This window comes from Furipterus horrens, unplaced genomic scaffold (assembly GCF_987537825.1).
Source record: "Furipterus horrens unplaced genomic scaffold, mFurHor1.1.pri manual_scaffold_1, whole genome shotgun sequence".
NCBI lineage: Eukaryota > Metazoa > Chordata > Mammalia > Chiroptera > Furipteridae > Furipterus > Furipterus horrens.
The window spans coordinates 108,681,381-108,705,698 of NW_028327171.1; the positions used below are offsets into that span (position 1 = coordinate 108,681,381).

A 24,318-nucleotide genomic window follows, 5' to 3' on the forward strand; every position below is an offset into this window, starting at 1 on the left:
TAGGAATCCTAGAGAGAGGGGAGGGAGTTAGTGGAGAGTTAACTGAAAATGGAGCTGAAGAAGAAGGACAGAAAATAGACTTGAGGGAAAGCAAGGAAGGAAGCTGTCCCTGAATTTTCCAGCTAACTCTGCCAGCTATCATGGCTTCCTAAAGGCAGCAGCCCCTACCTCCACCCCTTGCAGGGCCTGCCCCCATTTCCTTGGATCTTTTGGTTTACAAGTTGGTTCCTCTCTCTGCAAGCATAGACCTTTAGGCTGGGCCTTCAAATGTCAACCTGTGAGCTCTCACTGCCCTCTCATATGGAGCAACTCTGAGGGCCCTAATAGGTATGTTAGATCTACTTACACCCCTGCCCCAGCTTGGAAAGCCCCCTCCCTCTCTATCCCTGAGTATTGGGCTCTTACAGGAAATTCAGTAAACGGTTCCTTCTTACATTTCACATGGCTGCCTGCTGGCCACCTGGCCTTCGCTGAGCAGTGATTTGTCTCCAGCAGGCACTCCGCCTTATAAGTTAGGCACAACTGGACTGAGAATGAAATGTTCTTCTGAGGGTCATGGAATAGAAGGGAGTTTCCCCATCTGTGTTACTGAAAGTCAGAGTCTATTTCTTTTTCAATTCTTGGAGGAAAACTAGTCCTCTTCATCTTTACAGAGAGCATCACAGAGACTTGATGCACCTGCAGGCTGTGAGGAGTGCAGTATCTGTAGGCTATGCTCATTGCCATGTGAGTGCTCGGGTCATGACTGTCAGCACCAGAGATGGAGGCAGAACCATACAGTGTTAGCACTAAGGAGGGAATGTGGAGAACTGCTAGATGTGCATTATCAACCCTGGCTGCATAGAATCATCTGGAAGCTTCACCAAGTGACAGCTCCCTGGCCCCACCTAGAACAACCAGAATTAGAATCTCCAGGGTGGGGCCTGAGGGTAAGTGTTTTTGTAAATGCTCATTAAGTGAATCTAAGGTAGAGTTAGGGTTGAGAACCACTGTACCAGCCCAGTTTCAGGGGCACCTTTGGGCACAGGTAACTTCCCTGAAGCCACAGGGAGGGTTGGTGGCAGAGCTGGAGCAGGGCCGGGCTCCCACCTCCTCCCAGGACCAGTGCTCCACACACATGCTCTGCCTTTTGGGACAGGCTCCAGGGCCCCTCTCCAGGCTTTCCCGCCTGCACCTTTTCAGGATACAGTGGTTGGTTGTTTCCTCCTGATACAGCAGTCCCTCTCTATATCGCGATTCACTTACCACAGCCTCACTGTGTCGCAGGACTTTTTAAAATACTATATTTAATTATTTATTACAGGTCTTCCACTATATTGCGGGATTTTGCAGGACTGTATACATATGTTGTTAAAGTTACGTAGGTTTAAGAGTGTAGAATAAATGTAAGGTTCCTACTTTGCAGGGGGATCTAGAACATAATACCCGCGATAACTGAGGGAACACTGTATATCTGTGGCAGGACTGATGATGAGGCTCTGTGACAGAGTGGGGGACTGCCTTTCCTATTACTTTACTGCCACCCAGACATTGAAAGGCTTCTCAGTGGGGGTGGGCCCGCTGGGACCTAGCCCCTTGTCTTGCTAATGTCCCCTCATTTTCTCAGCACTGAGTGGCTGAGGGCAGTGCCTCCCGAGGGACAAAGACTTTGTTTTCAACTCTGGATGCATCTTAGAACCACATGAAGGAGACTTGTGGAAATACTGATGTCTCACACACCATCCTGGACCAATGAACGTCGAGCCACCAAGCCTGGGCATCAGTATATTTCAAGTTCCTTGGTACTTCTGACATTCCATGAGGGTTGAGAGTCACTGCTTTATGGGTTTGGCACCCCCAGAGTGTCAGGCTTAGAAGAGACTTAAAGATGCATTGGAAGGGTTAGTATGCAGATTGTATAAAGAACTCCTGCAACTCAACAATTTTTAAAAAATTGATTAAAAAACAGGCAAAGGTCTTGAATAAGTATTTCTCCAAAGATGTAAAAATGGCCAATAACCACATGAAAAGGTGCTCAATATTACTCTTCATTAGAAAAATGAAAACTAAAACCACAGTAAGATACTACTTCATACCCATTAGGATGGCTATTATTAAGTACACCACACAGAGAAAACAACAATGTCTTGGTGAGGATGTAGAGAGATTGGAACCTGTGCATTGCTGGTGGGGAAGTGAAATGGCAAACTGCTGTGGAAAATAGTATAGGTGTCTTCAAAAAATTAAAAATAGAATTACCATATGATTCAGCAATTTTACATTTAGATATATGCCAAAAAGCTTTGAAAGCAGGAACTCAGAGAAGTATTTGTACACCCATGTTCAGGGAGCATTGTACACAGTTATCAAAAGGTAGAAGCAACCCAAGTGTCCATCAGCCAATGTGTGGCTAAACGGAATGTGGTATTTACACATAGTGGAATATTATTCAGCCTTATAGGAATATATGACATATTTTACAGCATGGGTGGACTTCAAAGACGTCATGTTAACAGTGAAAGAAGCCAGATACAAAAGGGCAGATACAGTATGATTCCACTTGCGTGAGGTAACTACAGCAGTCACATTCATAGACAGAGAGTGAGATGGTGGTTGCCAGGAGTTGAGGGAGGGGAGGGAGGGGAGTCGGTGTTTAATGGGCACAGAGTTTCAGTTTTCAAGATGAAGAATTTCTGGAGATGAATGGTGGTGATGATTGAACAACAATATGAATGTACTGAATGCCAGTGAACTGCACATTTAAAAATGGTAAAATTGGTAAAAATCCTGGGTATTTCTGCCCCAGGCTCAAAAACTAGTCTAGATTCTTCTTCTCTCAGCTATGTAGGACATCTGTGTTCCTTTTGTTTTCCTGTGCAGTTTCTTCCCTGGCCCCAGCTGAGTGCCTGGGGAAGTGATAAGGAAATTTTCTCCTGATCTGTTGGCGTTATTCGTCGGCAGCCGTCCGTCTCGAGAGACGATGGTGTAGCTTCTTAAGAGTCTATCTGCACCGCCGAGAATGGCTGTGCAGTCCGACTCGGGAGTGACACGGTATCTGCCTCTTTGATTAACCAGACCTAAACCAGGGCCAGGTCAACTCTGGAAGCAGATTTCCTGGAAGAGTGGGGCAGTGACCTGTGGTGGCCCTGGCTTGTTCATGGGGAGCCCTGTCTCATGGGGTCTCCTGATGATTTCTGCTGTTGTCACCTAGCTGGTCCCAGGAACAGCTAACCCAGGTGGCAGTGGTGAAGGTATAGAACAGTGGAGAAACATAGGCTCTGGAGGCATGTACCACCAACAGCCTGAAGATGATGAGCAGCTCTGTGATACTGTTGGCTTACATTAAGTTTGTAGTCAACTCATAAAAATAACCAACATTTATTCAGCTTACTATGGGCCAGGTTCTAGATTGTTGCCTTAATATTAATAATACTAATATATCCCTCATTTTACAGACAAGGAAACTGAGTCTTAGAAAGATAAGGTAACTTTCCCAAAGTCACATACCATAAAAGTGGTGAACCCAGATTTGAACCCAAGTCTGTTTCCCAAGGTCTTGCTCTTTACTGCTGTGCTATATGACCTCCCAAGACTGAAGGCATTTGAAGGAGGTACTTAAGTTTATCATCCTTACATCTGATTAGGCTCCCCTGTCTCCAGCCAGGCTAGCTGGACGAGGGTTAGGAGAACGCGAGGCCCTGCATAATGCCCTCTCACTCTCACTCTCACCTCAGATTCATGTGCTCTCTTCCTGAGGGACATCAGACAGGTTTTGTCCTGTGGGTGCTTCTCACTAGATAGATTTCGTTGTCTCTGGCTGGAGCAGAGCAACTCCGAGCAGCACCCTGGACAGCAGGCTGAACTGGGTCCAGCTCTGATAGGGGCCAGCCAGCTCCTGGAACTGACCCAGCCCATCTAACAGATTTTCTACAGGATTGGAATTCCCTCAATTGTTTGCTCCCAGAAGCCAAAATGTGCCTTTCCTATCCCCTCTGCTATCAAATCCAGAAACTTACAGGCTCCTCCTACCTTCCAACTATGGAGAGTCCATCAAAAGTCAGTCTCTCTCTCCGTCTCTCTCTGTCTGTCTGTCCGTCTGTCTGTCTGTCTCTCTCTCTCTCACACACACACACACACACCTCACTCACTTTTCAGTATAATTCTACATTAAGAACAACTATTTTACTTCTGGCCAAGATGGAGGCCTAGATAGACACACTGGGTCTCCCTCCACAACTAAGAAGGAATACAACGATCTCAAAACTAGAGATAACCAGAAGTTCCAGAAAATCAAGCTTCATGGAAGTCCAACAAACAAAGATATAAATAAGAAATACTCATCCAGACAGGTAGGAGGGGCAGAGCCGGGTGGAGAGAATGAAGTGTGGTGGTGGCAGCTGTAGCAGTGGCAGTGGCAGGCTGGCAGAAAGCGCAGTCACACATTTTAAAAAGTGGAAGGGACTCCTGGGGAGCGCTCCCAGCTCTTGACTAAACTGCACAGCTCACGGTCCCAGTGCCAGGAAAAATAAAACCTCATTGCTTCTGACTATGCAAACCCGTGGGGGTTGGGGAGGAGGAAGAATCTGCCAGTCTCTCAGCAGAGTCCACTTGTTTAAAGGGCCACCACAGTCCTAGATCATCCACAGACCCACCAACTCTGGGAACGACGGCCAGGGCAACAGCTAGAGAGGTGCCAGTCTCATACAAAAGTGGGAGAAGTGCCAGGAAAAGGGGCGAGCACTGAGCAAGCAGCATTTTTTCCTTTCAGATCCCTCCCCCACACAAAGTGCCACCGTGTGGTGAAACGGGTCGCCCTGTACTGACAAATACCCAAGGCTCCGCACCTTACAATGTAACAGGAGCAACAGCTCTACCTAAGACACAGAGGCAAACAAACACAGGAGCCTGTCAAGATGAGGAGACAGAGAAGTATGGCCCAAAAGGGGGAATGGATCAAGGTTCCAGTGGGAGAACTAAGCAACAAGGAAATAGTCAACCTAACAGACGAGGAGATAGCCAACCTCACAGATGAAGAGTTCAAAACACTGATGACAAAGATGTTCACAGACTTAACAGATATGATTGCATACAGAAAATGCATAAAGGAAGAAGTGAAGGTTATGCTAAGTGAAACGAAGGAAAATCCACACAAAGCCAATGGTGAAGGGATGGAAACTAGGGTTCAAATCAATGATTTGGAATATAAGTAAGAAAAACACAGTCAACCAGTACAGAATGAGGAAACAACAGAAAAAAATGAGGAAAGGCTTAGGAACCTCTGGTACAAATTTAAATGTGCCAACATCCAAATCATAGGGGTGCCAGAAGGAGAAGAGGAAGAGCAAGAAATTGAAAGCTTATGTGAAAAAATAATGAAGGAAAATTTCCCAAATTTGGCAAAGGAAATAGACATACAAGTTCAGGAAGCACAGAGAGTCTCAGACAAGTTAGACACAAAGAGGACCACACCAAGACACATCATAATTAAAATGCCAAAGGTTAAAGACCAAGATAGAATCTTAAAAGCAACAAGAGAAAAGGAGAGAGTTACCTACAAGGGGGGAGGGGACTATAAGACTATCACCTGATTTCTCAAAAGAAACTTTGCAGGCAAGAAGAGATTGGCAAGAAGTATTCAAAGTGATGAAAAGCAAGGACCTACAACCAAGATTACTCTATCCAGCAAAGCTATCATTTAGAATGGAAGGGCAGATAATATGCTTCCCAAACAAGGTAAAGCTAAAAGAGTTCATTATCACCAAGCCATTATTATATGAAATGTTAAAGGGACTTACTTAAGAAAAAGAAGATCAAAACTATGAACACTAAAATGACAACAACTCACAACTATCAGCAACTGAATCTAAAAAGTAAAAACAAAATCCAACTAAGCAAACCAGAATAGGAACAGAATCATAGGTATAGGGATCATTTGGAAGGTTATCAGCTGGGAGGGAGAAGGGGGAGAAATGGGAAAATGGTGCAGGGATTAAGAAGCATAATTGGTAGGTACAAAATAGACAGGGGGAAGTTAAGAATAATATAGGAAAGGGTGAAGCCAAAGACTTTATATGCATGACCCATGGACATGAACTAAGAGGGGGTGGGACTGCTGAGGGAAGGAGGGTCCTAGGCAGAGGGGAGCAAAGGGGGAAAAAATTGGAACTACTGTAACAACATAATCAATAAAATATACTTAAAAAAAAAAAAGAACAACTATTCTTAGATTTTTATTTTACTCCATAATGCCTAACACAGGGCTTTACCACAGGAAGCTGAGAAATAATTGGAGAATGAATATTCATCAAACATTTCCTTCCAGGTATGAAGTGACATTTTACAAACTACAGCTTACTGATACATACTCCTACCCGACTTGTACAGCCACACATCTGTAACTGTCCAGCTATGAAGTAGCCACTTTGACATTCAGAACTCTCTTCCTCATAGAACAAAATTATATACAGGAGAGTGATGAGCAAGAATGGGAATAGGTTTCCATGGTAGCACACAAAATATTATGAGATAGCATAGCTATTCTTGACCAGTGTCACTCCATTAAATTTAATAAAATGAAAAAGAAAAAGTAAAAAAGAATAACATAGCTGAATATCGTATGTTTGCAATGAAAATAGTGGTAAGGTTGTTTTTAAATATCACAATACTGTTGGATAAGAATATCTGAATTTGAATAAGACACTGCATTTGAATAAGAAATGTAATTAACTTGAGTGCTGAGACTTCTTGAAAATAGGTGTGCTTGTAAAAGGAGCTCCTAGTCATTTTACTGAATTTTTAAAAGTTTGAATTAAACTTTCATTTTTTATAATTGAACAAAGTGCTCCTTGATTAGATTCCATTTTTCTTCAGAACATTGGTTTGTAAGGGGTCTTGGAATCTTAGAATTGAGAAGCACTGTGAGGAAGTACACAAGAGCTCTCTGTACTAAGACAGTGATGTAGATAAACAGGGCTCACCTCCTCGCACCACCACATCAAAATTATGACCAAACTACAAAAAAACCATCATTCAGAAACACCAGAAATTGAGTTGAACTGAAGTCCTACAACTTCAGAACTAAGGAAGAAACCACACTGAGACAGGCAGGAGGTGGAGATGCAGAGCAGGCTGGTAATACACCCATGTGTGGCAGATAAAAACCTGGAGGGACATCTTGGGAGTGAGGGCTCCTAGCCCCACACCAGGGCCCCCAGACCAGAGTTCCAGTGCCAGGAAGATAAATTCTCATAACTTCTAGCTATAAAAACCAACAAGGATTGAGGCTGTGGAAGACATAAATTTCGGGAGACCCAGGCACTTCCTCTTGAAGGGCCAACACATAGACTTACTAGAACTCACTTTCTCTGAGATCCAGCACCGGGGAAGCAGTTTAAAAGGTACCAGAGGCATACAGATAGGAACTGAAATGTCTGGCATAAGGGCAAGAGCAGGGCAGCTTTCTTCCAGGCAGGAGTGCTGTCAGAGGCCATTGTTCCTTTCTGAACCCTCCCCCTGCAGAGCTGGCAGATGGACACCATATCTGAGACTCCATCAGTCTGGCTCACACTGTTTGCCCCACTCCTGTGAAACCCTCAGGCTCTGCGACACCCAACTTTTGGGCCCACTCAAGCTGTTTCCAGTGATTTTTCCATACAAATAGCTTGTCTTGGCTCATGCCTCAGATTTTCCTAAATTCTCTAAAACAAGCAGCATCTGGCCTCGGAGGGCCCTCATACCTCTTACTAAATGCCCCCAGGCCCCACACTAGCAGCAGCTGGCCTTGATTCACAGCTTGGCCTCACTTGGTCACCACCAAGCACAGCACAAGTAGCAGCCATCTGCAGATAGTTTTGTAGTTTATGCCAGGTAGCCCCATACAGAACACAGGCAGTGCCTGACCTTGGTCTGCACCTCCTGGGAAGCTCCAGGGTCTGCGTACCCAGTGGACAGCTACAGACCACATGGAAACACCACCACCCAACCACCTCAACAGTGACAAACTCAAGGGACTCAGCAAACACCAGAGCCCTGCTGAAGTAAGTCCTACACTGTAGTAGGCTCTGCACAGCTGATCCTCCCTGGTGGTCAGAGGCAAGTGGTCAGTGGTCACAGCCAGTCCTTGCAGCTGACTGGCCTGGGTAAATCCCTCCCATTGACCTGCCAACAGCTACTGAGGCTCAACTACAAGAGGAGAGTGTACACAGCCTACATGGTGGGCACACCTCAAGTACCCAGATTAGTTGATAAGGGAGGCTGTGCCACTGTACTCTATGGGACACCTAATACATTAGGCCACTCTACCAAGCTAGGGAGTTGTAGCAGCTCTATCTAATACATATTATAGGAATAAACACAAGGAGGCTGCCAAAATGAGGGGACAAAGAAACATGGCCCAAATTAAAGAACAGAACAGAACTTCAGATAAAGAACTAAACAAAATGGACACAAGTAATCTACTAGATTCAGAGTTCAAAACACTGGTTATAAGGATGCTCAATGAACTTAAGGAAAAAGTAGATGAACTCAGAGAGAACTTCTACAGCATAGAAAAAGGACATTGAAACAATAAAAAGAAATCAGTCAAAAAGCAAGAATACACTTACTGAAATGAAGAACAACTTACAGGTATCAACAGTAGAGTGGATGAAACCAAGAATCAGATCAGCAATTTGGAATATAAGAAAGCAAAAACACCCAATCGGAACAGCAAGAAGAAAAAAGAATCTAAAAAACTGAGGATAGTGTAAGGAGCCTCTGGGACAACTTCAAGCATACTAACATTCAGATCATGGGGATGCCAGGAGGAAAGGAGAGAGAGCAAGAAATTGAAAACCTATTTGAAAAAATAATGACAAGTCTAGGAAGCACAGAGAGTCCCAAATAAGATGAACCCAAAGAGGCCCACATCAAGACATCATAATTAAAATGCCGAAGGTTAAAGACAAAGAGAGAATCTTTTAAGCAGCAGGAGAAAAGCTGTTCATTGCCTATTAAGGAGTTCCCATAAGACTGTCAGCTGATTTCTCAAAAGAAACTTTGCAGGCAAGAAGGCATTGGCAAGAAATATTCAAAGTCATGAAAAGTAAGAACATACAACCAAGATTACTCTACCTAGCAAAGCTATCAATTAGAAAAATTATTTGATTATAATCAAAGGACAGATAAAGAGCTTCCCAGACAAGAAAAAGGTAAAGGAGTTCATCGCTACCAAACAGTATTAAATGAAATGTTGAAGGGGCTTCTTCTTTTTTTTTTTTTTTATGTTTTACAGTTATTCCAATTTAAAAGGGCTTCTTTAAGAAGAAAAAAATCAAAAATATTAACAATAAAAGGGCAATAATGCAAATCTATCAATAATTGAATCTAATGCTGACTTGCGTGGCTCAGTGGATTGGGAATTGTTCTGCACACCAAAAGGTCATCTGTTTGATTCCCACTCAGGGTACACGCCTGAGTTGTGGGCCAGGTCTCCAGTTGCGGGTGTGCAAGAGGCAATCAATTGATGCTTCTCTTGCACATTGATGTTTCTCTCCTTCTCTCTCCCTCTCTTCCCCTCTCTAAAAACAAATAAATCTTCTAAAAAATAATTGTATCTAAAAAACAAAGTAAATGAACAAGCAAAACAGAAGCTGAATCATAGATGCAGAGAATGTTTTGATGGTTGCCAGATGGGAGGGATGTTGGGGGCATGAGTGAAAAAGGTGAAGGGATTAAGAAGAACAAATTGGTTATTACAGAAGAGTCATGGGGACGTAAAGTAGAGCACAGGGGATATAGCAGCCAAAGAACACATATGCAGGACCCACGGACATGAACAACGGTATGGGGAGTGCCTGAGGGAATTGGGTGGTCTGGATGGAGGGGGACCAAAGGGGAAAAACTGGAACAACTGTAATAGCATAAAAATTAAATATAATTTAAATGTTAAAAAAAAGAAACTTAAAAAAAGAGAGGGAAGTATCTTAGGTCTTTTGGTTCACTCTGTCCGCAATATAGGGACCCCTTCTAAAATGTTATTGATAGGTGGTCCAGGGAGTGGGAACTCATTACTTCCAGAGGAGGCCTGTTGCATTTTAGTGCAATCCTGATGGTTAGAAAATGCCTCGTATTTAGTACTGAAGTCCAGATACTTTTGCCATCACTCCTCCCTAATCCCACCAGTCCCGAGTTCTCACTGTGTTGCAACCCAGCAGTTTCAATTATCATTCTCTATCTCCTTTTGATCTTTATCTAGAACAAAGGAATTTGATTTGCATATAAAATGTTAGACATTGCTTTTCTAAGGTACTGCTTAACAAGAGCCTAGCAATTTCTCCATAAATTATTTTATTAAGTCCTTAAAGCAGAACAAAACCTTTTGGGTGGATTAAATTTAATAATCCTAATTTATGTAAAGTGATTATTTGTGTGTGTGTTTTATAGTTCTCCCCTGCACATCAGGAGCCCCCAGTCTCCCTCACAGATCTTTTCTCTTTCTCTCTGGGCACAAGACTTAGATGTCACTGCCTTCCATTCTGAGCCTCTCTGCAGGCTTGTCTTTTCTCCTGGTCATTCTCCACTACTGTTCATATTGTGATTTGTTCTGAAACAGCATTTTTATTATCTTTCATTCACAAGTTCTTTTGGTAACCTCAAGTGAGTAACTTAAGTATCTTATGTTTAATGCATCCAAACTTAGCAAATATATCTTCATTTGAGGCAATTTATTAGGTTGAACTACATAAAATTGTCATTTTTATGGTCAAAAATGGTTGAATATTAGCAATTTCTAAATAGTTCCACCTAGTATGTTACAATCAGCCTACGTTTTACTTAGAAGGGCATTTGCAAACCTTGGAGAAAAGAGGGGAGGGTTTTGTTCTCAGGGAGTCAGATGAGCTAGGAAGAGGTCAGGTTGTGGAATGAATGGAAAGTCACATAATCTTAGTTTCATAGTCTATGCCATGAGAAGCTGATAAAAATGCCTATCTCACAGAATTGCTGGGAAGCTCAAAGGTGGTAATGGTAAGTAAAACTGCCTTTAAACTGTGAAGCTGGTCTTTTCATTTCTTTCTTTTTTTTTAAGATTTTATTTATTTTTAGAGAGAGGGGAAGGGAGGGAGAAAGAGAGGGAGAGGAACATTAATGTGTAGTTGCCTCTCACACACCCCCAACTGGGGACCTGGCCCACAACCCAGGCATGTGCCCTGACTGGTAACAGAACCTGCGACCCTTTAGTTTGCAGGCTGGCGCTCAATCCACTGAGCCACGCCAGCCAGGGCGCTTCTCTATTTTGGTCTTTTTGTTTCATGCACAGGCTAACATAGAGAATTTTTTAAAAGCGGCCTGGCTACCACAGGCATTACAATGGTATGTAGTAGGCCATAAGGTGAGATGATGAGAGGTATGGAGTAACTAAGAGTCTTGAGGGCAACGCATGAGTCTGAATCCTGGCTCAGCCACTGACCAGCTGGTGAGCACCATACTTAAAATCCATAAAGAAGCCAGCAATGCTTACTGCCCTTGACTTCGACTTCCCAACCCAGGTGTACCAGAGGCAGTCCGTTAACGTTCATTTCCCTGCCTGTCCCTTGTCCCAGTTCTGATATCTCTATCGCGGTGAGTCTAGGCTGTCCCAGTCTGAATCCATCTAGTTTCATCCATGGGGTTTGCAAAGGTCCTGACATTGTGTCTAGTCTGCACCGCCCCTCGCCACAGCCCCTCCCTCGGTTTTTATTCCTGGCTTCTCCTGGGTCCTGCCTCCAGCCTACCAACAGTAGGTCCATGTGGCTCTATGAAGTCCCAAGAAATAATGGTTTATTCCTCTCTTCTAACTTTCTTTTGCCTTCTGCGCAGAGGGTAGAGATCATATGTGATATATTTAAGCTGAAAATTCAGGTTTTTCCCTGGTTTGCCCTTTAGGCACGCCTCAGTGACCTGTTCTCTTCAGAGATCAACTGCTCATTGGAGGTAACATTTGGACCGCACCAGAGTGATGGGCTGCCCTGTGTGATGGAGGGCGGTGCAACACTGTTGGGGTGGCTAGGAGTGTGTCCTTCTTCAGTTCAAACAAGACAAAGCCAAAGGGGAGTTTTGTGAGAACTGCCTTCCTTATTTCATTTTTAACTGAATTTCTTCCACGTACCTGTCTCTGTTAGGATGGGCCAGAAATGGCTTAATGGTTATTTAAAAGCAGTCTGGATGCAGTTTCGGGAAGAGGGAGGTGTAGGTGCCATCCATTTCACACACACCCCCAACCCCCCAGTTTTTTTAAAGACTAGGATCAGCAAGAACAGTTAGAAAGTGTGCCCCAGGCTTCCTTTGCTCTGGGTGAGGTGTCTTGCCTCTAGCTGGCTACTGTCCATCTGATACTATTCAGGACATTTAAGGGCTTGGAATCAAAGCCTCAAGTAGGAAGATGTCAGGCCAGGCCACCTCTTCCTCTAAATACACCTCAGTGTGGTGCTGCCTCCAAGCAGAGCCAAAGCAGGAAGAGGGTGTGTGCTGTCAAGAGAAAGAACTGATCTCTCTGGGGCCTTCTGCCTTTTCCCTTTTGGTAGCAGCCCGCTGTGATTCAGCTCCTGCCAAATGCCCGTCTCAATAGCGTATTCCCATGCCTCCTGGCATGCACTGTAAATCTGTGAGATCTTCAGGAAGGTGATGCTTGTTTCCATCCAAAGGGGAGGGAGGATGAGGCTTGACTAGTATCCTTGTTCCTCAGAACCTTGTGAGCCAGCTGATGGAGCTCAGAGCTGAGATGAGTCAGACTTGATATCCCAGACGGGGAAGGCAGCCCCTCATTATGCTTTCTCAGGGGAGGCTGGAGAAGGTGGAGAGGAGGCCACCCCAGCAAACAAAATGGTCCCCCAAGAGAAGCCAATGTGATCTGCTAGCTAAGCTAAAACCACTTTCCCCTCAAAAGAACAAAGGGACCGGAAGTGACGTGCATCAGATGTGCCCTGGGAAGCACAGCAGGGAGGCGGCTATCTGGCTGCTGGGGCTGTGCCCACTGCCCAGGGAAGGTCATAGTGTCAGAGGTGAGTGGGTTAAAGGCCACAGCTTGGGAGGCTTACGGCAGAGGCACTCTGATACTACTTGGCAAGACAGAGTGGTCAGTGTCCTCTTCTCATCACCTTGCCGCCTTCCCCTGGGTCACTTGAACCTTGAGAACAACTCCCCCTCATCCAGGACCTATATGGAATTGAAGCTGCTTCTTGAACCCAAACCCTGCAACATGTAGTCTTTCAGTTTACAATGCTTGCTATGTTTTAATACCAGCTCCCTGTCCTCCAGGAGCGGAGAGACCATTCACTCACTGAACAGCCTGCCCCTTCCTTTGTCCCTGCCATTGGGATACAGCTGGGCTGTTTAGTTTTCCTGCCATCGTCCATCCCCAGCCAGGGATGTGAATTCTGATATCACGCCCACTTGCCTCACTTTCCACAAGGCCCTGTGAGCCACGGCAGGTATGCTTTCCTACCTTTGTACTTGGTTGGGCAGATAGACAAGTACCGTTGCTGGTTCCCAGCTGCGGGGAAGAGGCCTGGGCTGACGATGCACTCAGCTCAAACCATGCCCATGGCTTCTGTCTCACTTCAAGTAAAAACCAAGGCCTTTCTGTGTCTGCAAGGAGGCTCCTCCTACAGGATCTGCCCTAGAGTCTGTTCTCTGGCTTCATCTCATACGTCTTCGTTTCCTTTTACTGCTGTAACAAATTGCCACAGACCTAGTGGCTTCAAACAACGTATTCCTTCTTCTATAATTCTGTAGGTTTAGAAATCCAACAGGGGTGTCATTGGGCTAAACTGAAGGTGTCAGCAGGGTGGTGTTCCTAATGGAGGCTCTCAGGGAGCAGCTGTTTCCTCACCTTTTCCACCTTCTACAGGTGCCTACATCCCTGGGAGTGTGGCCCCTTCCTCCATCTTCAAAGCCAGCAATGTTGCATCTCTCTGATCCTTCTTCCATAGTCATCTTCCTCTGACCACCATGGGAAAGGTGCTCTGCTTTTAAGGAGTCTCATGATTATATTGTGTTCACGTGGATAATCCAGGCTAACCTCCCCATCTCAAGGTCCTTAACATAATCACATCTGCAAAACCCCTTTTGCCATGTAAGGGAACATACTTACAGGTTCTGGGGATTAGGCTGTGGATATCTTAAGGGGGCATATTCTTCCTCCTACATCATACCACTCTCCTGGCCAGCCTGCCTGATGAGCTATTCCCCAGTAAAGCAATGCACACTCTCACCCAGCACCTGCATCTTTTGCTCCCTCTGCCTGGGGCAGTGCACTTGGCATTTAATGTATCAGAAGCGTCCCCATCACACCCTGTGGATCTACCTGCTACTGCAGTTGCTCCTTCTGTCCGTGGGAGGGAAGGTAGCGTTGACCTTTGGAATTGAAACGCCATCCTTGATAGTGGACACTTAGCAATGGTAAGCCTTCCTAAATTGAAACTCAGTCAAAGTGATAGACTGGCACTTCTACTGCCCTACTTTGGAACACTTTGACCTACTTAGAAGTAAACGTTTTTGGAAGTGGATAAAACCTGGAGTGATTTGCTTTTAGCAACTCCAGCTGCACTCTTCTCTCACTTTGATAAATAGCTTACCTACTCCTGAGCACCGGCAGCTGCTCAGGACAGACCTCCAGGAACCCGTCCTGGCGGCCTACAGCCCTGCCTCTGCATCCCACAGAGCACAAAGATCGGCTGTTTGGGGAGACATCTGGGTCTTGTGTGAAATCGCACAGTCTTCATGTGTACTATCTGAGCCACCCCCTCACCTGGGGCCTGGTACAGATCAGGGGGCGATCAGTGACACAGAGAGGATGACTGACAGGAGGAGCCGGAGCTTAGCCTGCTGAGGACACGTGGGATGGCCAGAAAGAGACAGTCAGGTGTCCAGGGGGCAAAGACAGAAGAACCCATTTACACGTGCAGGCTGAACTAAGTGATGCTTTAGTCACTGGAGTCTGGAAGCTGTCACCAGGGGGATAGTAGTGCCCACAGGGCCAGCGGAGGTTAGCCCACATGAAACGGAGAAAATCAGAAGAAGAGATTACAGTACTGTGCGTAACGCTGGCAATCATGCTTTTTCTGCACACATTAATAAAATAGCACATGTTCCTGGGAATAGTTACCCACATGGACATTATACAATTTTAAAAGATATATTTAGAGTTTAAAATTAATATTGCACCATCTTTCTCTGATTTTAAGTGTTTCTGGTCACTGATGATTATCTCAGCTCCTCATTTTTACATAAAGACAAAACCTTTACCTATGCCCAGTCCCGGTCTATTTCCAGTTTCCCTTTAGTGCCACAAAATCATTGAACCAACTGCATCTCCCAGAACTCACCCTGTTCTTTGTCTTTGCTCAGGGAACATTTCTTATTCACATTATATTGTCATATATATTTCTTATATATATTAACATATATAGGTCATTGCAGAGAGTAGATGTTCAGAAACCAACCATTTGTTGAATACACAATCAGTACTTGGCAAGAATCTTAGGGTTTTAAGCTACAGTCATAAACGAAAGCCAGGACAGGGTAATTTGGGGAAAATTGTCAACCTCCCTGGCATCAGCAATCAGGCAGTCGACAGGTGAGAAATCTACACAGGAACGATGAGGGTTAAGGAACATGCAATTCGCAAATGAAGAGCCTAGCAGGCAGTGGAAGATGAGTCAAGGGACAAGTGAAAGTGTTTGAGTCCGGGTACTTCCCAGACTCTATTCCCAGCCATGCAGGAAGTGGTCCCAGAGTGTGTGTAGGTGGCCTTGAGCCTCAAGGTCAGTGGTTCTTAACTCTGACTTCACATTGAAATCACCTGTGGAACTTTTTAAAACTGTAGATGTGAATCTGAATCAGAATCTGGGAGTGGGTGCTAGAAGTGAGATTCACGGCTGGAGGAAAAGGGGGGCCAATGATGGGTTGGAATGGGTGGGATGAGGAAAACAGGGCCTGTCCTCCATGTTCACCGGAATATAGCCCACAGCCCACTCTAAGCCTATTTCAGCATGTTTGGTACTCTACTTGTCACAGCAAGGAGGTTCTCAGGAATGTCCAGGCACAGTTGCTCTTCTTTCTGTCGCTGGGAAGTGTGACTTTGAAAAACTCTGTTTCTATAAATCAGAAGAGAATAATCCTAAAGAAAAAATTTCCACCGGCATATGTCTGTCAGTGAAAAGGGCAGATCATGGTCATGGTCCAGCATTACTGAAGCCTGTGGCCAAATAGGGGGGAGAGGGCAGTCCTATCAGTCCCCTAGTATTAGGCCCAGTATTGTGGTTTACCTGGCCCAGTATGTCTGCAGACTGAGACTATCAGGAATTCTTTGGGGTTCACTGTTCTGAGGAATGGAGATGAGACACAAAATATACACATAGATCGGTAGGACACCTCATTCATATGAAAGTGGATATTGACTGGAGGCATCACTACAGACAAACTCTGCCAAAGAATAAGACTCAGCCATCTGCTTGGAAATTAAGAACACTCTAAAGATATTGCTATAGCTCCAGGGTTCTTAGCCTGAAATTTAGGAATGGGTGGCTAGACATTTTGAAAACCCTGAAATTATAGACATTCAACTATCTTATGCCCCCCAAAAAGAGGAGTTTAATGGGGGCTCAAATGAAGTCCAGGGATCAATAATAGTTGGGGGAAAAGTGCACCTAGTTATTCAGATGATGTTATCAAACCTATCCTCTCATTCTCTCTTTCTATGCCCCCCCATCTCTCTCCTCTCTCTCCCTCTCTCTCTCTCCCTCTCTCATCTATTTATCTATCTCATCTCTTTCATCCACGTTGGCTTTATTCTCAGGCAGCCTCTTCCTATGTGGTTATGGCATGTTGGCCTCTAGCTGCTTTAGGCTAACATTGTACCAAGTCTGGAATCTTGTGGGAAGCTGTTTCCGAAGTAGTTCTTGCTAAGGTATCACAGTGTTTGCTCATTGGCCGAAATTGGATCATGTGCTTAAGCTGAGCCAATCCCTGTGACTGACTGGCCAAGCACAAATCATGGCCTCAAACTTGGAGTAGAGGGTGTGGGGGTGGGAGGATGTCAGTCATGCCCCAAAGCAAGGTCTGACAATGGAGGAGGGCTGGTTCCTTAAAGAAAAATCAAGGTGCTATGGTCAAAAAGAAGTGAGCATAGATCACAAAATGATGGAGGGAAGTCTTCTAAGCTAGTGGTTCTCAAAATATCCCTATACCAACAATATCAGCATCACCTGGGAGCTTGTAGCAATGGAGATAGATCCTCAGATCCCACCCAGACCTACTGAGTTAGAAACTCTGGGAGCAGGGCCCAGTCATCTGTGCTTTAACTCACCCTCCAGGTGATTCTGATGCACATTCAAGTTTGAGAACTGCCACATTATACCAATGGTTCTCAAACTATGCTGCATATTACAAGCAGCTAGGAACTTTTTAAAATATTGATGCCCACCTGCACCCAAAGTGAATAAATCTGAATCTTGAGGCAGTGCTGGAGGTGGGAGGGGCTGTGGGGGAAGACTCAGGTATCACTGGTTCCACCCTGGAATCACCTGGAGAGCTTTAAAACACACACACACACACGCACACGCATGCACACACACAAATTAATGCCTAGTATGTGTTAAAGTTTCCCTGATGATTTTATTAAGCACCAATGTTTAAAAACTATTGACCTACTATTCCCTCTAAATTGTGCTGAAGATATCACCTTAAAACATCTAGATGCAGGTTGTAGGATTCAGGGACCTATTTCCTTAAATCCCTCAACTCAAAACTCAGTCAAATATCTGATGTTGATTCCCCTGTCTTTCGCATTCATGGAGAGTCTGTCCCAGGCTAGCTCTGCAAGGGCTATTGCTTTTGTTCACCAGTGTAGATCCTGTGCCTAGAACAGAGCCTGGCACATAGTACCCAAAGAGGTAGATTGGGTGGGTAAATGAAATATCTATTGATTCTTGTATCATAGCCCCCATGCAGTGAATCAACAAGCAAATAAAGTTCTATTTTAGAAAGGTTGAAGGTGCTGGCCATTTTGTGCTCTGGGCTTATAAAGAACAGCAAATTGGTGTTGTCCTTGGTGATATGGAAGAGAGAACTAGACAATAGTACTGGTTGCCACAGGTCAGAACTGAAACCCAGGATAACTGTGAGCTTGCAGTAATTCAAGCCGGCAAGATGAGACTGACCATTAGTCAGGATGATCAGTGAATCAGGAATCTGGGGTGCAGGCTGCATAAGCAATTTGACCTTTCATCTCTCTGTTTTGTATGTGGAGCACCAGAGGCACATTTCCTGCTCAACAGTGAGATTCTTATGTAATTCTTGCCAGGAGAGGCCACCAGGGTGATGACAGTGGTAGTTAGATTTTGTTTTTCCTATGACCTAGAGCTTTTTAGAGTTCCTTTTTAGACTTAAACCATCAAAGCCTCATCATAGTTCATTCATTCCGTTTCCTCAGATGTAAAAAACCTTATAAGGTTTTTTTTGTGTGTGTGTGTGGACAAATAAATTAATAGAAAGCAATTAGGAAAGTTTTTGCCACAAATAAATGCTCAGTGCATGTTAGTGATTGTTACTCATAAAGTTTTCTACTGTACTATCATTTACTGAGCATCTACTGTGTTCCAGCCATGAGGCAGATACTGCAACATATAGAAAAATAAGGCACAGTCCTGGCCAGGTGGCTCAGTTGGTTGGAGTGTCGTCCCCGTACACCAAAAAAGGTTGTGGGTTCAATCCCTGGTCAGAGCACATACTAAGTTGCAGGGTTCAATCCCCCCAGGGGGTGCAAAAGGGAGGCGACTGCTGGGTGTTTCTCTTTCATATCAAAGTTTCTCTCTCTCTCTCTCTCCACCCCCACCCCGCTTCCTCTCTCTCTGAAATCAATGAGCATATCTTCCAGTGAGGATTTAAAAAAAAGAAAAAAAAAAAGATAAATAAGGCACAAATCTAATCTAAACTGAGTTCAAACTGAGAAGGGAAGCCCCAATACTAGTCATTCCTAGAAGACTTGCCCCTGGGCTGTCTTTCTTTCGGGTAGGAATTGGCTACTTGAGTGATCACGCTTCTGTTTTTCATTCCTCTAACAAGTCTCCCTGTCTGTCTGACGAATGGACCCTCTGTACCTTATGAGCACTGTATGTTTCATCAATCCCCCTTTCCTGCAGCCGGACACAAAGGAATGGGAGAGATGCCCTGAGTGATAAACATGGTGAGTCTTGGGTAGGTCCAGTTGATGCTGTCCAGGTGGGCTTCGTTGTGGGGGGGAGGCATATGGGCTTGCCTTGAATGAAATATGAAAAAGATTGAAAGAAGAAAAGGATAGGGATATAACAAAAAAAAAAAAAAAATGACAGCTCCACTGGGTGTGTGTGGTGGTGGTGGTGAATGGAAGTCTCCACTATAAGTAAGATGTTTGGAGTTTCTCTGTAGGCATTCACTCCACTAGAACTATTCAACATCTAACAGGCACTTCCATGGATAGGTCTTTTAAAATTCTATTAGCAATCCTGTGACATAGGAATTTTTTGTCCTTCTTTGGTGTATTTTTTAAACGATTAAATTGAAGGTCAAAGAAGCAAAGTGACTTGCCTAAGGTCAAACAGCTAGGAGGTGGCACACAATTTTGAACTTTGGTTATGACTTCAAATCCGGAGTGCTTTCGCACAACATCATTACAGCCCCCAAGCCAATGAAAATGTGAGGTACTGTTATCAGTATTAGCATAAAATACCTAAAGGAGAGAAAGAAAAGGGATAATGAAGGTGTTTTCAATGCAGAGGAGGCTGTCCATGTTTGAAGGCTGAGGGGAGGAGAAGGTGAACCTGAAAAAGCATTACTGAGGCTTGAACCTACATCTGCGCCTGTCCCACCTCTTTGGCCTCATCTGGTTGTATGTTTTAAGCTAAAGCTGATCCTAGTGGCCCTTGGGGAAAGGAATCTGCACAGAAGGAGATGCATCAGCTTTGTGCCAGGGGGTTGGTGTGCAACAGACGTCCCCCCTCCCTAGCTTGCCCCGTGGCCACAGCCACAGGCCTGATTGCTCACGGCTCCGGGCTCGCTGCTGGCCCCGACTCCCGCAAACAGCTGGACTTTGGAACTCCGCCCCCTCCTGCCCTCCCGGGCCCCTCCCCTCCTCCCCGAGGTGGCTTGGTCTCAGCGGCTGCGGAGCCGGGAGAGGACGGCTGGGAGCGAGGCAGCAAGGGCGGGAGCTGCTCCCAGGCCGCGGCGCTGAAGTTTCCTGCCCGCCGCGCCACGGCGCGCGGCTGGCGTCCCGGACCATGCTGGAGCGCTGGCGCCGCGCGGCAGCATGAAGGGCGGCGAGCGGGCTTACTCCCGAGCTCCCTCCTTGGGGTGGCTCTTCGCTAGGTGCTGCTGTTGCCTCCCGTGCAGAGGTGAGTGCTGTCGGCACTTGCGCCTTCTTTTAGCCAAAGCCCGGGCGGCTGAATGCAGGGGAGGGGTGGGCAGGGAGAGGGCGGCAAAGGGAGAGAGTTTGCTGTGAGCCGCGTTTATTTCTGTTTCCCTGGCAGAACGCGCGCGGACTCGCGCTCTCTTCTCTCGGTTCTGACTTGGTTGCGGAGCTGCAGTTTGGAAACTTGTTACTGACCAGCCTGCAGGGGAGCGTCGTGCGGATGCTGAGGGTGGGGAGAGGGCACTCGGAACTGTGTGTGTCCCCGCAGTGGCGGAGTCGCGCTTCCCTGCTCTCATTTACATATGGGTCTCAGCTGCGGGATTAACTGATGACTCCTAGCAATAGGAATGCGTTTGACACTTGTCTCTGCACCAGGAACTATTTTTGCCAAGTGACAATTTTCTTTGGGGACTGGAGCTGGCTTTTCTCTGCCTGGGTTTTCACGGGCCTAGGTAGGTTTGCAGCTCTGGGCCAGAGTTTGACTCATTAATTAAACAAGAACTTTATATGTGCCCAATTAGGACTGTATTTAATTATTCTGCTAATTTTAATGTTGTTTAGGAGACTTTCAGGAAGCAAATAATTACACCACCACCACCCCCCAAAAAAAATCAGCCTGCAAAACAGGATGGTGAGAAGCATGGCGGAGGGGAAGGTTGTCAATTGTGTAGCCTCTCCTGAAAAAGAAATCCAGTTTTCCTAGACAGTTAGCAGGTGACCCTAAAGCTGTCATGTCACTTTAACACTCAGTTTGGAGGGTGGGGAGAGAGAGATTCTGTTTCTGTGTGGTTAGAAGTGAGAATACAGCCTCTCACTTGACACTTGCCCTTTTTAAGCGTCATCTATTGGACCTGTTGCCTTCACCCCCATCTACAGCGCCCTGGTCTCTGCGCTCCTTCTTGTCTAACCAAGTCAAAATGGAACTTTCTCTCAATTACTGGTGCATAAACTTGATCCAAGTTGCCCTTCACCATCTTTTATGGCACACATACACCCCGACATGTGCTCCATCCTGAACAGAGAGAAGGCTACAAAAAAACAATTAAATCTGAAGGACGTTTCCCCAAATCAAAAATGTTCATAATCCCAGCATTAGAGTCTCTTAAATCTGCGTTTAATTAGAACAGCCCAGAACTGCGTGGTAGCCAGCTCCAAAAGCCAGCGTTCAGATGGAGAAGAAATCATAGAGTCCAGGACCCTCACAAAAATCCAAGCCTAGTTCAGAGACATTTAAAACCATACTTGGGAATTGAAGGGAAAGGAGCATTAAAAGGGCGAGAAAGCAGGAAATAGCCGAGGGGGTTCTGAGTGGATGGGTTTGCTCTGCTTTCATGGTGAAGGGTTTCCAGGCAGGATTTCTTGGGAGTCCATTTCCTGTCCAAAGGCAGAATTCGGGGACTTGGGCGCGTTTCCAGATGTGTGGCAGCCCAGCTTCCCTGCACAGTAATTCTCTCGGGGTCTCTCCAGCCTTCGCTTTGTTTGTGAATTGGCCCGGCTGTCCCTCTGCGCTGTGGCTGAGGAGGGGGTGGGTAGCCCGCTTAGGGCGCCTGCTGGGCTGCCTCCTGCCTGCGGAATTGGGAGATCCGAGGCTGCAGGCTCTTTGGCTGGAAGGCAGGCACGGGAAGAAAGGTGGTGTTAGACGAGCCAGAGCTGGAGGAGACCATTGCCCCTCAGCTGAACACTGAGGGCCCACAAAGGCCCAGCAACAAAAGCAGCTTTAAAGGGAAAAGGGTAACGAAGGTGAGTGCTTCCCCTTTACTCCTTCTTTCCTAGATCAGAAACATGTGAAGATGGAAAACCGGGGTTCAAATCTGAGAAAGGTGGTAGGGGAGGCAAGTTAGCCACCTTTCAAAGAACTGCTGGCTTCTGGCTTCGTCTAGGCAGGGCGAGAGTATCTGAGGTGTTGGGGCACTCCCCTGGTGCTCCCTCAGTCTCCTCTAACTGAAAAGAGAGCTGAGTCTTCACCCAGCATGTAGGCATCTATTCAGAAAGAGATTGAAAAGGTAAGGTCTAGTGCTGAGCTTGAGTACATTGCCCAGAGCTCCAAAACTGTATGGAGAAAAGTTGGCCCACTTGCATCATAGAGAAAGGCTCAGGGAAAACTCTTGAGAGGCTGAATGGAGTGGAGGGGTTTGATGAAAGGAGATCTTTCTTCCCTGCCTTGAAATTGGTGTTGTAGGTCTGCTTCCCTTTGCAGTTAAACCAGTTTCTCTGGTCGTTCAGACTTAATGTAATTGAAAGGTAGCTTCCCCTTTTCAAATAAAAGCAGGTGGTTATTGGGTCTCTAGCTCTTCTGAGAGAAGTTGGCTCTTTCCTACTCCTTCAGTAGCTAATAGGTTGGAACCCATCACAATGGATCCCAACTCAGGGGGCCTTCACTAACTGGCTTCTAGTCCCTGGGGATTTAAAGGCCATCTCCTTGTAAAGTCTAAGGAAAAGGAGCCAAGCGGAAATGGAATGTTCTGGTTATTTTTGACTCAAAGCTAAATGAGGCATCCTGGACTATCTCTGGTGAATCCTAAGTGGTTGTAATTGTTAGCACTAGAGTAAGACTCAAGGATTTAGTGATGTACTTGTGTGGCCTTTAAATATCATATTTGAGGAAAGTATGGAATGAAGTTAGTTGAGCTTGTCTTTTGATTCAGATAATTGAGAAAATCAACTATCTCTTTTTCTCTTCCTGTTTTTGATTCTGTGGAATATAAGAATGGTAAGGGGACTTGATGAAAAGTGATCTTTCTTCCCTACCTTGAAAGTGGTGTTGAAGGACAAAAAAAGAGAAAAATAAGGGTAGGATGGAAATAGAGATCAGGTGAGAAGGAAGAAGGACAACAAATAACATTTATAACTGCCTTTTTGGAAGTGAAAAATAGCTAAGTGTGAGATAATGGCATGCATTTGTCTGAAAGGTGATTTATCACTGATGTCACACTCTGTGGGAAGTTTCGGGATTGCTTTGGCTTCTTATACTTTCCTTTAAGCCCAAAGAAGTGGGTCAGTTCTGGATTCTCTTTTAGTTTTCTTAAGATTTTAAAAAACAACTTGTTTCAGGGTGACAAAAGGGATTTCAAACCACCTGGAGGTTGCTAAGCCATGTGTCGCAGACTGGAACTTGTGACTTCTTAGATCATGGATCCTAGAGATTTTTCTGACCTTGCTAGGGCGGAAACCGGTTTTAGAGCCTTTAATTTTTTGGTCAACTAGTAATTAACTTTGGGTATGTGGACTAAAGTCCCTTCTTAGAAACCTTTCCTGACTACTCTTCTCCTCTGCTTCTCCACAGTGTGTGGGGGATTTATTTATACCTGTTTATTGCTGCATCGTTGTTCTTACATCTCAAGCCCATTGTGTGTCCCCTTTTACCCTGTGAGACAGTGACCGGAGTCTGAATGCCTCGGAAGAGATGAAGGCGTGGTGGCTTCCCCAGGCCGAATCAGCTCATGGGGAATCACGCTTCCAGGGCTCTTTTACCACGACCGCAGTTGGGTTCCAGTTTGACCCTGATGTCATGAAGTGTGGGTAAGGGTTATGGGGGTTCACGGGGCTTCCCAAGTCATTCACATCTATAATTTCTTTTTCCCCCCCCTACCTTTTCCCAGACTCACTAAACAAGAACATTATGACTTGATGTGACTGCCACTTCTTTGGCCCATAACTTAATACAGCTCATTTTATAAACAGAATTTAATGTGTCAAACCATGACACCAAGTTCCTTTAGAAAGGTGCTGGTAACCTCAAAGAGGAGCCCGTGGGACACCCACTATCATTTACCTTAATTCACTACGCGAAGGACAAAATCCTTGGGACCTTTCTGTTTCTTCATTTTCCAACAAGCGCCGTTATCACGATGAAAATTGAGTCGACCATTTAACATGTATGTTTTTTCAATGTATCTCCTGGTTTTCTCTGCCTCCCAGGGATATACCCTAATCTGGGG

The 24,318-nt window shown here is 45.3% G+C and overlaps 1 protein-coding gene across 10 annotated transcripts in view; it reads left to right on the forward strand.

Moving 5' to 3' along the window:
* Positions 1 to 24,318, forward strand: part of KALRN (kalirin RhoGEF kinase) — a 684,790-nt gene that overhangs the window by 558,846 nt on the left and 101,626 nt on the right. For 7 of the 10 annotated variants that reach the window (XM_090277710.1, XM_090277714.1, XM_090277631.1 and 4 more), the window contains exon 1: positions 20,130 to 20,363. The exons of the other annotated variants lie outside the window; for them this stretch is intronic. In XM_090277710.1, the coding sequence (XP_090133836.1) occupies positions 20,279 to 20,363 (85 nt within the window). In that variant the 5' untranslated portion in view covers positions 20,130 to 20,278. Of the gene's footprint in view, positions 1 to 20,129; positions 20,364 to 24,318 lie in introns of those variants that run through there. 10 annotated transcript variants of the gene reach the window in all.